This window comes from Lutra lutra, chromosome 1 (genome assembly GCF_902655055.1).
Source record: "Lutra lutra chromosome 1, mLutLut1.2, whole genome shotgun sequence".
Lineage (NCBI taxonomy): Eukaryota > Metazoa > Chordata > Mammalia > Carnivora > Mustelidae > Lutra > Lutra lutra.
The window spans coordinates 163,141,020-163,153,944 of record NC_062278.1 but is presented as its reverse complement, the minus strand read 5'-3'; the positions used below and the strand labels follow the sequence as shown (position 1 = coordinate 163,153,944).

General features: G+C 47.2%; 1 protein-coding gene across 5 annotated transcripts in view; it reads right to left on the bottom strand.

The window, feature by feature from the left end:
• CFAP100 (cilia and flagella associated protein 100) overlaps positions 1 to 12,925 on the bottom strand; it is a 51,175-nt gene that overhangs the window by 11,485 nt on the left and 26,765 nt on the right. For all 5 annotated transcript variants that reach the window (XM_047742815.1, XM_047742828.1, XM_047742820.1 and 2 more), the window contains 2 exons: positions 8,659 to 8,707; positions 8,422 to 8,573 (listed from right to left, as the gene is read on the bottom strand). In XM_047742815.1, coding sequence (XP_047598771.1) covers positions 8,422 to 8,573; positions 8,659 to 8,707 — 201 coding nt within the window. The remainder of the gene's footprint in view (positions 1 to 8,421; positions 8,574 to 8,658; positions 8,708 to 12,925) is intronic.

Genomic DNA, 12,925 nt, shown 5'->3' with positions numbered 1-12,925 from the left:
AATGTGGAAGCCACCCAAGTGTGCATGATGGATGAATGGAGAAACAGAATGTCTAGACATAAAAGGAATATTATGTAACCTTAAAAAGGAAGGAAACTCTGACACATGCTACCCCATGAATGAAACTTGAAGGCATTAGGTGAAATAAGCCAGTTACAAAAAGTCAAATATTGTGTGATCCCACTTCTAGGAGGTACTCGGAATAGTCAACACCTTTAGGACAGAAAGCACAGTGGCGTTGCCAGGGACCAAGGGCAGGAGAATGGAGAGGTATTAGTAACAGGGATAGAGTTTCAGTTTTACAAGATGAAAAGAGCAGAGAGTTGGACAGTGGGGACGGCTGCACAATGTAAAGGTACTTCGTACCACTGAACCGGACACTTGCAAGTGGTTAAGATGGTAAATTTTGTGTTATGTGGATTTTATCACATTGAAAAAGGAAAAGAAATAGAGACCCCCTTTGCCTCCACAAACTCAAGAGCAGTGCTCTGCTAGACCCTGCCCAGCATTTAGGATCCTGGAGGAAACAGGTGATACATACTTAGTTCCAGTTCCTATATGGGTACCTGGCCTTTTTTTTTTTTTTTTTTTTTTTGAGGTGGGGTGGGGCAGAGGAGGAATGAGAGAGAGAGGGAGAGAGAGAATATCTTAAGCAGACTCCGTGCCCAGACTTGGGGCTCAATCTCATAACTCTGAGATCATGACCTGACTCCAAGAGTTGGACACTTACCCGAGCTAGCCACCCAGGCATCCGCTGAGTGCCTGGCTTTTTGTTCATTTTCATTGTCGGCTTTGGCACTGTGGCTTGTTCTGCTCACTCTTAAACCCTGTGGGAGGTGGTAGTGTGAGCCCATCTCCCTGCATGTGGGCCTGGTCTTTGCTTCAGCACAGGGAAATTTTCACCTGTCACTACACTGGCTTTTGCTCCTCCATTCCATGTGTAGCCATGTCCTGGAATCCCTTCCACGTGTGCCCTGCACATGGCCCCCTGGGGTCCTATCGCTTCATCTCCTTGTCCTTTCCCTCAGAGTTCTGGGAGCTGTCCCCAGCTTAACATGGTCCCCCTTGCCCACTCGATGGCGGGCTGCATCCAGTCCTCATTGTGGTCTTGACCTCCTGTGGGCTTATCGCACCCAGGTCTGCCCCTCGAGCGGCAGGGGTGCAGCTTCTTGGGAGGAAGATGTCTGTCCCGATTCTTCAGGGTCTACATTTACTTGGATTTCTCACACACATCCCTTAATGAATGTTTCTTCTCATGTTTCTGGTGACATTTTCCTGTTTGTGTATCCTTTGAGACGCACATGGGTGCAAGTTCAATACCAGGGACTTCAGAGGAGTTGTGCCATTTTGATCGTGCGTCCAGATGGAGCCTGGGCTGGAGGTGGAGGTGCAGGCTGGATTTCCTCTGAGCCATGGAACTCATGTCTGAGGGGCAGCCATGGTTGCAGGTGTCTAGCATGGCTACCAAGACTCAGCCCACACAAGGTCTCACCTTAGCCTGAGGTCAGCATTGGAATGTGCTTTCTGGAGCTCGTGGTGCCTTCCGTGTGGCTCACCTTGCTCTCTGGGCTCTGGCTGCGGCAAGACCAATCCTCATCTCCACCCCTGGCTCACTGCAGGGACAGGGAGTCTGAGTTGCTTCCTGCTCCTTTTCCGACTCACTGGCTGGGCTGGGTTTTCCCGGAGGAAGTTTTGCATGGTTTCCAGGAAGGGATTCAGGCTTATTTTCTCTTTTCTGTTCTTTTGGTCAATGTGGCAGAATCTGGGAAGGGTTGGGTTGGGCTTCATCTCACTTGAGCAGCTCTGCTCATTCTTCTCTTGGGTCCCGTCACCTATCTGGCTGCTGGAAGTGCCGAACTGACGCTGGTGTTCAGACTCTGCAGTTTACTGCAGGCTGTCCTGAGATCCTTGTGCTCCCTTCTGTATCCAGGGCTCCATCTTCCTGGGCTGGCTCCCCTTGACCCTCAACTGGAGGAACTGTGGAGTGAGCATCTCAAACAGATCACAGCAAGGCAGGCAGAAAATGGGGCTAGGACCCAGTGCAGAAAATTCAAGGAAGTGCTCACTCTTGGGGTCACACACGCACCTCTCTAAATATTGCACCCTGGGTGTCTCACCCACCTCACACCAGTCGTCTTTGGCCAAGAATGAATGATGCTGTTCTCTCAGCCAGGGAAGGAGGACATGGCTCGTCCTAGAGCGCTTATGCACCCAGTCAATGAAAGGCAAGTGACAAAGTTAGCCTTAAATAATACTGTTATTGAGATTTAATCCGTGTGGCATTTGATGAGATTTGACAAACTTATATACTAGTGTAAGGACTAACATGATGAGGACACTGATCATTTTCATCACCCCAACATTTCTTCATGCCCTTTTGTACGAACTCCCCCCACCTTCCCCAGCCACAGGCACCCAATGGGCTGATGTCTCCCATTTTTTTTTCCCTTATGAGCAAACCTCTAAGATGACCCTTGGTGACACCTGCCTCCTCAAAGGTATTCACACCCTGGAGTGTGGGCTGAGCCCAGCAGCTTGCTTCTAACCCATGTGGAATGGGATGTCGCTTCTGTGATTAGGTTACATAAGATCATGACTTCCATCTTGCTAGCAGACTCACTCCGTTGGCTTTTTGGCTTATACACTTTGAAGCAGCAAGCTGCTGTATCAGAGAGCCCATGTGGCAAGAGACTGACGGGTAGGCTCTGGCCTACAGCCAGCAAGGAATCAGATCCTGCCAGCAGCCCAGCTTTCACCTGGACAGCAATCCATGAGAGGCTACGGAGCAGAGGAGCCAGCCCAGCTGAGCCCAGATTCCTGATCCACAGAAAGGGTGAAATAAATGTGTGTTATATTAAGCCACCAAGTTTTGGGATGATTTGTTATGCAGCAACCGATAACCAATACAACTGGTTCTAGCACTTCACATGAATAATACAGTCAGTCGTCTTTGGTGCCTGGCTTCTTTCCATACAGTGTGTGTGAGGTTTGTCCGCATTGTTGCCTGTGTTAACAGCTTGTTCCTTTTTTATTGCTGAGTAGATTTCTATAGTGTGTAATGGCCCCTTTACATGTCCACGCCCTAATCCCAGGACCCTGTGAATATATTATACTACTTGGCAAGGGAGAACAAAGGCGGCAGATGCAATTAAGGCTGCCAACCAGCTGACCTGGAGGTGGGGAAATGAACCTGGGTTGTCTGGTCGGGCCCACTGTCATCATACGCATCCTTATAAATGGAGGAGCGAGGCAGGAAAGAGAGTCAAGAGTGAGGGGGTGTGGGAAAGACTCAGCTGGCATTGCTGGTTTGAAAATTTAAGGAGTCATGGTGGCCTCTGGAAACTGGAAGAGGTAACAAAAAGATCTCCCTTTCAGCCTCCAGAGACGAACCAAGTCCTGCTGGTGCCTTGATTCTAGCCTAGGAAGACCCATTTTGGAATTCTGGTCTCGAGGACTGTAGGGGACACATCTGTTGTAAGGCACTCTGTGTGCAGTCATTTGTTACAGCATGCACATGGCTTGTCTGCTCCCCTGCTGTGGGCATGCACGCTGTTCATTTTTTCTTTTTTAAATTTTACTTACTTTAGAAAGAGTGAGCAAACAAAAAAGCATGACAGGGACAGGGGCAGAGAGAGAGAGAGAATTCTAAGCAGACTCCATAGAGCAGCACAGAGCCTGATGTGGGGCTTCATCTCAACCCTGAGAACATGACCTGAGCTGAAATTAAACAGCTGAGCCACCCAGGTGCCCCCAGCATGTGGGCTGTTTCTTGTTCTTGCCTATTATGAATAATTTTGCCGTGAAGAATCCTGGGAATTTTTTTTTTTTTTTTGGTATGTTGTCTCTAATACAGCCACTCTTTCTTCCAATGTTGAAACAGATTCTCATTCATTGTTGTATAAGTTTGTTAATAGAGACTTCAATTTTAAAAGCAGTTTTAGGTTCATGGCAAAATTGGGCAGAAGGCACAGAGCTTTCCTAAATATTCTCTCCTCCCACCTGCCTTCCCTCACCATCGACATACATTTGTTACAATCAATGAACGTACACGGACACATAATTATCACCCAAAGCCAATAGTTTCCATGAAGGTCCACTCTTTGCGTTGTGCATTCCATGGGTTTGGAGAAATGTATAATGACATGTATCCATCATTAGGGGTATCATACAGAGTCATTTCATTGCCCTAAAAATCCTCTGTGTTCCACTTACTTATCCTTCCTTCCCCCCCAAGCCCTGGCAATCACCAGTTCTTTCATCATCTCCATAGTTTTCCTTTTCTAGGATGTCCTACAGCTGGAAACATACAGTTGTAGCCTTTCCAAATAGCCTTCTTTCACTTAGTAATATGCTGTTAAGATTCCTCCCTGTCTTTCCATGGCTCAATAGCTCATTTTTTTTTTTTTTTTTTTTGGCACTGAATGATACACCCTCGTTGGAATGTGCCAAGTTTGTTTATCCATTCACCTACCGAAGGACATCTCTGTTGCTTCCAAGTTTTGGCAGTTATGAACAAAGCTGCTATAAACATCTATGTACAGGTTTTGTGTGGACATAAGTTTTTAAGTCTTTTGGGTAAATACCATGGAGTGTGCTTGCTGGATCATATGGTAAGAGTATGTTTAGCTTTGTAAGAAACTGTCTTCCAAAGGGGCTGTCCCATTCTGTATTCCCTCCAGCCATGGATGAGAGTTCTTGTTGTTCTGCATCCTCACCAGCATTTGGTGCTGTTAGTCTTTTGGATTTGGGCCATTGTAATAGGTGTAGATAGTAGTATCTTATTGGTTTAAGTTGCAATTCCTTAATGACATTTGATGTTGAATATCTTTTCATATGTTTATTTGCCATCTTTATCTATTCTTTGATGAAGTGTCTGTTCAGGTCTTTGGCCCATTTTTAATCATATTATTTATTTTTTATTGTTAAATTTTAAGACTTCTTTGTATATTTTGGATAACAGTTCTTTATCAGATATGTATTTCACAGATATTTTCTCCCAGCCTGCGACTTGTCTTCTCATTCTCTTATCTTTCATAGAGCAGAATTGTTAACGTTCATAGAATCTAGTTTATCACTTTGAGATTGTGTCTAAACATCACCAGACCCAAGGTCACCTAGATTTGCTCCTATGTTATCTTCCAGGAGTTTTATCGTTTTGCATTTTACTCTTAGGTCGATGATCCACTTTGAGCTAGTTTTTTTATGAAAGATGTAAAGTCTGTGTCTCAATTCATTATTTTGTTTGTGGATGTCCAGTTGTCCCAGCACCATTTTTTTTGAAAAGCCTATCTTTGCTCCATTGTATAGACTTTGCCCCTTTGTCAGAGATTAGTTGACTATATTTATGTGAGTCTGCTTCTGAGCTTTGTATTCTGTTCCACTGATTTATTTGCCAATAACACAGGGCTTGATTACTGTAGCTTCATAGTAAGTCTTGAAGTTGGGTAGTGTCAGTCCTCCAACTTTGTTCTTTTCCTTTAATAATGTGTTGGCTATTCTGGGTCTTTTGTCTCTCTGTATCAGTTTGTCAGTATCCACAAGATAACTAGTTGGGATTTCCACTGGGATTGTGTTAAATCTATAGATCAAGTTGGGATGAACTGATATCTTGACAATACTGAATTTCCTTACCTATAAACATGAACTAGCTCTTTTTAATTCTTTGATCCATCATCATAATTTTGCATTTTTCCTAATATAAATCTTGTACATATTTTGTTAGTTTTATTTTTTATTTTATTTTATTTTATTTTATTTTATTTTATTTTATTTTTTAGAGAAAGATATTGAGCAAGTGGGGCAGGGGCAAGGAGGGGCAAAGGGAGAGGGAAAGGGAATCTTAAGCAGGTTCCATGCTCAGAGGGGAGCCCAAATCGGGGCTCAATCTCATGATCCTGAGATCATGACCTGAGCTGAGTTGGATGCCTAATGAACTGAGCCACCCAGGTGCCCCTTGTTAGTTTTATATGTAAGCATTTCTTTTTTGAGGGTGCTAATGAAAATGGTATTATATTTTTAACTTCAAATTCCACTTGTTCATTGCTGGTACATAGGAAATGAAGTTTTGTCTAGTAACTCTGTATTCTGTAACTTTGCCATAATGGTTTACTAGTCCAGGAGTTTTTAGTTGATTCTTTGAGATTCTCTACATGTCATCTGCCAAAAAGCTTTATTTCTTTCTTCCCCATCTGTATAACAGGTATTCCTGCTTTTCTAAACTTTGTTTTACGCCACTTCCCTTTTATGAAACATCTTCATTAGTACCTGTTTTTGCTAACTGAAAGAAAACTAAAGAGGAAGACATCCCTGCTTTTGTTCTTGATCTTAGTGGAAAAACTTTAAGTATGATATTAGCTGTAAGCCTTTGTAGATGTTCTTTATCACGTTCAGGAAACTCTCTATTCCTACTTAACTGAGAGCTTTTATTATGAATGGGTGTTAGATTTTATCAAATGCTTTTTCTGCATCTATTGATATAATCATGTAATTTTTCTTCTTTAGCTTGTTGATATGATGGATTACATTAATTGATTTTCAAACACTGAGACAGCCTTGCATACCCTGGAAAAATTCCACTTGATCATGATGTACAATTCTGTTTATACATTGTTCCATTCAATTTGCTAATATTTTGTTGAGGATTTTTACATCTGTGTCCCTGAGAAATACTGGTCTGTCATTTCCTTTTCTTGTGATGTCTTTGCCTGGTTTTGGAATTAGGTTAACGCTGGTGTTACAGAATGAGTTAGTATTCCCTCTGTTTCTATCTTTTGGAAGAGATTGTAGGGAATTGGCAAAATTTCTTCCTTAAATATTTAGTAGAATTTGCCAGTAAGCCCATCTGGGTCTGGTGCTTTCTGTTTTGAAGGTTATTAATTATTGGCTCAGGGGAGGGGGGTGAGGAGATGGGTTAGCCCAGTGATGGGTATTAAGGAGGGCACATACTGCATGGAGCACTGGGTGTTATATGCAAACAATGAATCATGGAACACTACATCAAAAACCAATGACATACTGTATGGTGACCAACATAACATAATAAAAAAATTGGCTTGATTTCCTCGATCCAGGCCTATTCAGAAAAGTATATATAGATATAGATATAGATATAGATAGATAGATAGATATAGATATATAGATATATAGATATATATCTTCTTTTCTTGCCCAGATAGGGCAGATGAGTTTATGACAGTTAATGCATACAGACCATGACTCTCCTGGAAATAATAAAGTACTGGTGCTCAGGGACAGCTCAGCTGGCTAAAGACCAGCAACTGGAGCTCATCTCCAGGATTCTGCTCTGCATGTGTGTATGTGTGTGTGTTCTGTTGCCAGGTTCCTGGAACCTAGGAGGCTGCCTGCATCTCCCCAGCTCATCTCTCTCTCTCTCTCTCTCTCTCTCTCTGAGATGGAAGGGAGTCACCCTGAAAAACATCAGTGATGGAACCCTCCCCTCTCCCCACCTGATCAGCCCTGGCAGGAGACCTACATGTGGATCTGGGTGTTTTTCAGGGTGACTCCCAGCTTTCTAGGAGACACAGTCTTGCCTGAGTGTGCTGGTGGTTTTGCATCACCTGCAGGAGACTCTGGGCAGGAAATTCTCCATGGCAGCATGTGAGCCAACAAGACATGGATACTCAAGAACATGACTTCCTAGGGGGCATCAAAGCCTTGGGCTGGCTTCCACCTTAAGTCTTTGCGCCTGCTCTACCTCTGCCTGGAACCCTCTTCCACCAGATGTCTGTGCAGCTTCCCATGCTCAGGAAGTGCCCGGGTCAAATGATGCTTTCCCCTGGAACCCTGCCCTCTCCCTCTACTTCAGTCTCCTTCTCATATCATTGTCTATTTTCCTCTGGCACATGTCGCATCTACAAGTCACAACTGTGGGCCTATCTGTCTGTCTCCATCAAATATCAGCTCCATGAGGCAGGCCTTGCTTATCTTTGGAGAACCTTGACCTGGGCCTGACCCAGAACAGGAGCTCACCCCATGTTTGGGTGTGAAGGGATGATTCCTTGCTCCTGATCAGCCTAACCTAGTGCCCCAGCCTGATATGGCCCAGCCCTGCTGGGCCTGGTATCAGCAGAATGCCCCTGGGTGGGAACTCCTTGATGCCTCCTGCTGGCTGCAGGCTGCTCTGGGTGGAGATGGGACAAGCCCCATGTGTCTCCACCTACCTGACCTCTTCCCACCCTCCACCCTCCCAGCTCCCCTGCCCAACAGGGCATGACCTCTTCCTAGAGTCAGGCTTCCAGTGGAGCTTTCCAGAAAGTGGAAGCTAGTGCAGGGCCGGAGCCCTGGATGGGCAGATGGGTGGCTGCACAGCTCAGCTCCCAGTGGCTATGGGGGTCCCAGGATGACAGCCAGTGACAGAAAGCTCTCATCTCCCCACCCAATCAGCCCCAGCAGGAGACCTACATGCGGATCTGGGTGTTTTTCAGGGTGACATTCAGATCATCCAGGGCCTCCTCCATCTCCTGTGTATTCTGGATGAGCGAGAGGTTCTGCTCTTCCAGCTTCATGAAGATGTCCAGGAGCTGCTGAGGATCTGTGAAGTACAGCTCCAGCTCCTGCAACCAGAGCCACGTGTGCAGGCTGGCTGGGCAGCACAGGGGGACTAGCTTCTGCAGCCCCACCCAGAGTGGGGCCACTGACCTCCCCGTCACTGTCTGGATCCTCATACATGGTGGAGATAGAGCTTGACCTGCAGAGAGATGTGGGGTCAGGGCACTGCTGCCCAGCCTGGGGGGCAGAGGTCTGGTGGTGGTCTTACTTTACCCCCAATGGGGAAGCCTCCCCTTCTCTTCCCACCAGCTGACCTGGAGAGGGCACTAGTTTCCCTCTTGGCCCCATACATGTCACACAGCAGTCAGGGAAGGGTTTCAAAATTCAATTAGTTCATGTCATTTCAGTTAGAATAGGACTCAGCCTCCTTCCTAGAGCCTATAGGACCCTTACTGCCCCCTCACCTCCCTCTGCTACCCCTTGTTACTCAGCCCGTTCCTACCAGCTCTCTTTCTGTTTCTCTGGTTGCTGACCCTACCTCAGGACCTTTGCACACACCGCTCCCACTGCTAGAGTTGCCTCGCCCCATTTACCATTCTTTTTCTAAGAACAACCTTCAGGGCCTTTTCTGCCCACCTCCCCTATCTAGATTTGCCCTTGGCACTTTCCTTGATGGTCCTACTCAGAGCTATCCTGTGATACTCAAAGTCACTTCTGCTTGACCCTGAGAACCCCACAGGGGCAGGGACTATCCTGGGTTGACCCTCAGGGTTGCGGGGAAAACTATGAGCTTTGAGCACTCAGCGTGGGGACCTGGGAGGCCCTGCTGGAGGGGACCTAACCTCAACCGACTTCCAAACCTGCTTTCATCACCCCTCCTGGCCTCCTTCAGCCTGGGCCCTTGCCCTGGATGTGCTGGTTCTGGGGGCTGAGAAGCAGGTGGGGCAGGCTCATAGCCAGAGGCATCTGGGCCCCACCCATAAGAACCCAAGCTGAGGCCTGCCTGACTCCAGGTTCTGATCTATGTGACAGGGAAAGGTGGTAAGTGCAGGACTCTGTGGGATCCCAGAGGGGGAACCCCAGAGGACTTCCCAGAGGAAGGGCCACAGTACCAACCAAAGCACTCACCAGGCCTGTGGCTCATACTGAACACTTGGTGTCTATTTGGCAAATGAAGAACATGCAGCTTAGAGAACTGGCTACCGCTCAAGGCCACCTGCAGGGCACTGCTGACCCATAAGGTGCCTGAGAGTCTGCCCTCCAGATGGGCATTGTCTGTGGGGTGGGCTGGACTTTAGCCCCCACTTGCCCTCTCTACTGAATGCCTTGTGCAGCCCACAACCTGTCCAACTGTACTCAGTGGCCCTGGTCACATGGCTAAAAGATGGAGGGACCCAGGTAGTGTGATCCTAGACCTCTCTTCTGAGGGATTGCCCCAGCATGGGGCCTTGAGGGTGAGGCTCCTGAGCCGAGGGCAATGAAGGCAGGGGAAGCATGCATAGCTAACCTCTTAGAGCCTCTGTTCAACAAGGAACTGGAAAAGACAGTTCCCAATGGCCAGGGTTGCCGGGATCCAAGTTAACCTGAGGCTTGTGCCTGGCCCACCAATGGTGGCTACTCTTCTCCACAAGGCACAACCATGATGCATAACGAGGAAAGTGAGCTCAGAAACTGGTAGCACTCAGGTCCCCTTGCAGCCCAAGAAACATCAGTTTGGGATGTGGGAGGTTGAGTGAGGAGAACATCAAAGGGAGCAGGGTATGCTCACAGGGGCATAGAGATCAGGAGCTGGTGGAGGAGAGAACCATGGGGAAGGGTTGGCAGGCTGTTGTAGAGAAGGAAGAAGAGAGGATGATGCACTTAAGGGAAGAGCAGAAGATACAGACCTTGCACAGCAGAATGGCGGGGAGGCTCCTGAGCTCCTGGGCCACCCATTCTCTCCAACCCTTGTGCCACCACACTTACCTAAGCTGATAAACTAGAAAGCTTCCAAGAAAACAAAGGAGACTATTTCAGTGGGATTGGCAAAGATTTCTTACATAGGACACAACATTCACCAACCATAAAAGCAAAGATTGGCTAATTGGACTCAAAAGAATAACACTGAGAGACTAATAAGACAAGTCACAGACTGGGCAAATATAGTCATACTACACTTTTACACAAAGGACTGGCATCCAGATATATAAAGAATTAATGGAAAACCAGAAGCGGAAGACCAATAATCCAATAAATATGTACAAAAATTGAACAGACACCTCACAAAGGAGGCTATCTGAGTAGCCATCATATGTGTCATCATGAAAGTGTCATGAAGACCACAATGAGATACTACCCCCACCCCCATAGGACTCCTGTCTTTTATTCTCCATATTCTGATCTTTTCACCCCTGGGGCTGAGCTGACTCCTGACTGGACAGACTGTCCCTCCCAGGGCTAGCCAATTCCTAGAAAGGGTAAAGGACACACCCTTGAATATGCTTTTCAGGGGCAAACCAACCAATACCAAGTTCTCATAGCTGGGGTCACTATTCCCCTGCCCTGGTGGCCAGATAACCGAGGACACCCCTTGGCCCCAGAGCCCTGAAATTAATCAAGCCCACCAATCCTAAATCCACGTACCCTGCGCACTTGCTCTTTCCTGCAGAAACCACAAGAAGGGCTCCTGCCCATACCTCCTGCACTCCCTCTTCCTCCGGACCCAGCTGGTTGCCTCCCCCTGTAGCCCCAGGCTGTGTGGCGTGCCCCCTCCTCATGAGAACAGAGTAAAAACCACCTTTTCAATGACATCATCTCATGATGTATTGGTCTTACCCACTGTCACATTTTCTATTAGGACATGATTTTTGAACAACCCTGCCAGAATACCAAGACAGACGGGAACCTACAATAGCATGATCCCAGGATCTGACCTGATGTGGGGCGGGACGTGGGGGTGCCAGCCGGAGCGGCAAATGTGGCAGCCACGGCAGAAGTCTGTTTGGCAGAAGCTGCTAACGCTCACGTTGACTCACTTGTGCCCCAGCAGTCCCACTCTTACTTCCAACCAACATAGTGCTCACGCAAAAGAGAGTGCTTATGCATAGAAGTACAGGAATGTTGGCAGCAGTTTTAATGAGAAGAGCCAAGAACTGGGAACAACGCAAAAGGCCACCAGTCGGAGAGAGGACCCAAAGAGTGGGGCTTCTTCATGAGGTGGGACACTAAGCGGCAACTGCCAAGAACCACCTGCCGCCGCACACAACCGCGCAGATGCTCAGTGAAGGGACACTGGCCCCGAGAGCCCACTGCTGCTGTCCTCGGTGCACCGAGTTTCAGAACAGGGAGAGTGTCCCAGGGCAACAAAGACAAAATAGTGTGAAGGTACCGGTGTGGGGTCTGAATGAGGAGGGCCTGAGGGAGTTCTGGGCTCTGGGAATATTCTATGTCTGGACCTGAGTGTGATTACACGGGTACATATATGTGTAAGAACTCAAGAGTTGTTCACTTAACTTAAGTTAAGTTAAAAAACTTAAAAAACTTAAAGGTTTTTTTTTTTTTTTGTGATCTGTTGACATAGCATAAGTATGAGAGAAAAAGAATAAAAGACTTAAGTCTGATCACATCACTGGTTTGCTGAAGCTTCCCAGCTCCTGTAGGCTCTGGGCCTGAGGGTGCCAATTACATCTGGCTCCATGTGACCCCATTTTCTCGCCTGTCATGTGGGTACCCTCCAGGAGGCACTGGGGCTTGGGGGTTGCTGACTGGAGTAGCAACGAGGGAAGTAGCAGGGAGAGAGGCAGGGGCTGGCTGGGGAAGGGGCAGGGGGGCTGGGGCAGGAGGTCTGTCTTGTGGTCACTGGTCATGGCTGGAGAACACTGGTGGGCATATGTGGGGGGGGGTCAGGCACTGCAGGAAGAAATCCAGGATGTGTAAGAGGTACTTGGTGGTCCCAGAGATGGTGCTGGAGAGGCTAAGGGGCAAGAGTCCCTGGAGTTGGAACCTGATCCCAGGAGGAGGCAGGACCTTCGGCTAGAGCATCCAGGATGACTAAGAGAACTGTCAGACACTGGAATGACTATGCATGACCAGTAGACCTACCCCTGTGCCCTGGGACGGTGGATTTTGTGTCAACTTGCCTAGGTTCAACATTATTCTAGATGTTTCTGTGAAGATGTTTGTTAGATGAGATGAACAAATAAGTAGATTTTGAGTAAAGTAGATGACCCTTCATGGTGTGGGTGGGCCTCGTCCAATCAGTTGAAGGCCTGAAGAGACAAAGACTGACCTCCCACAAAGAAGAGGGAATTCTGCCAGCCTACTGACTTCAGATCATGCTGCAGCAGCAGCTCTTCTTCCCTGGGTTTCCACCTGCCAGCCACCTGCCTTGGCTCTCCAGTCTTTTTTTTTTTTTTAATATTTTATTTATTTGACAGAG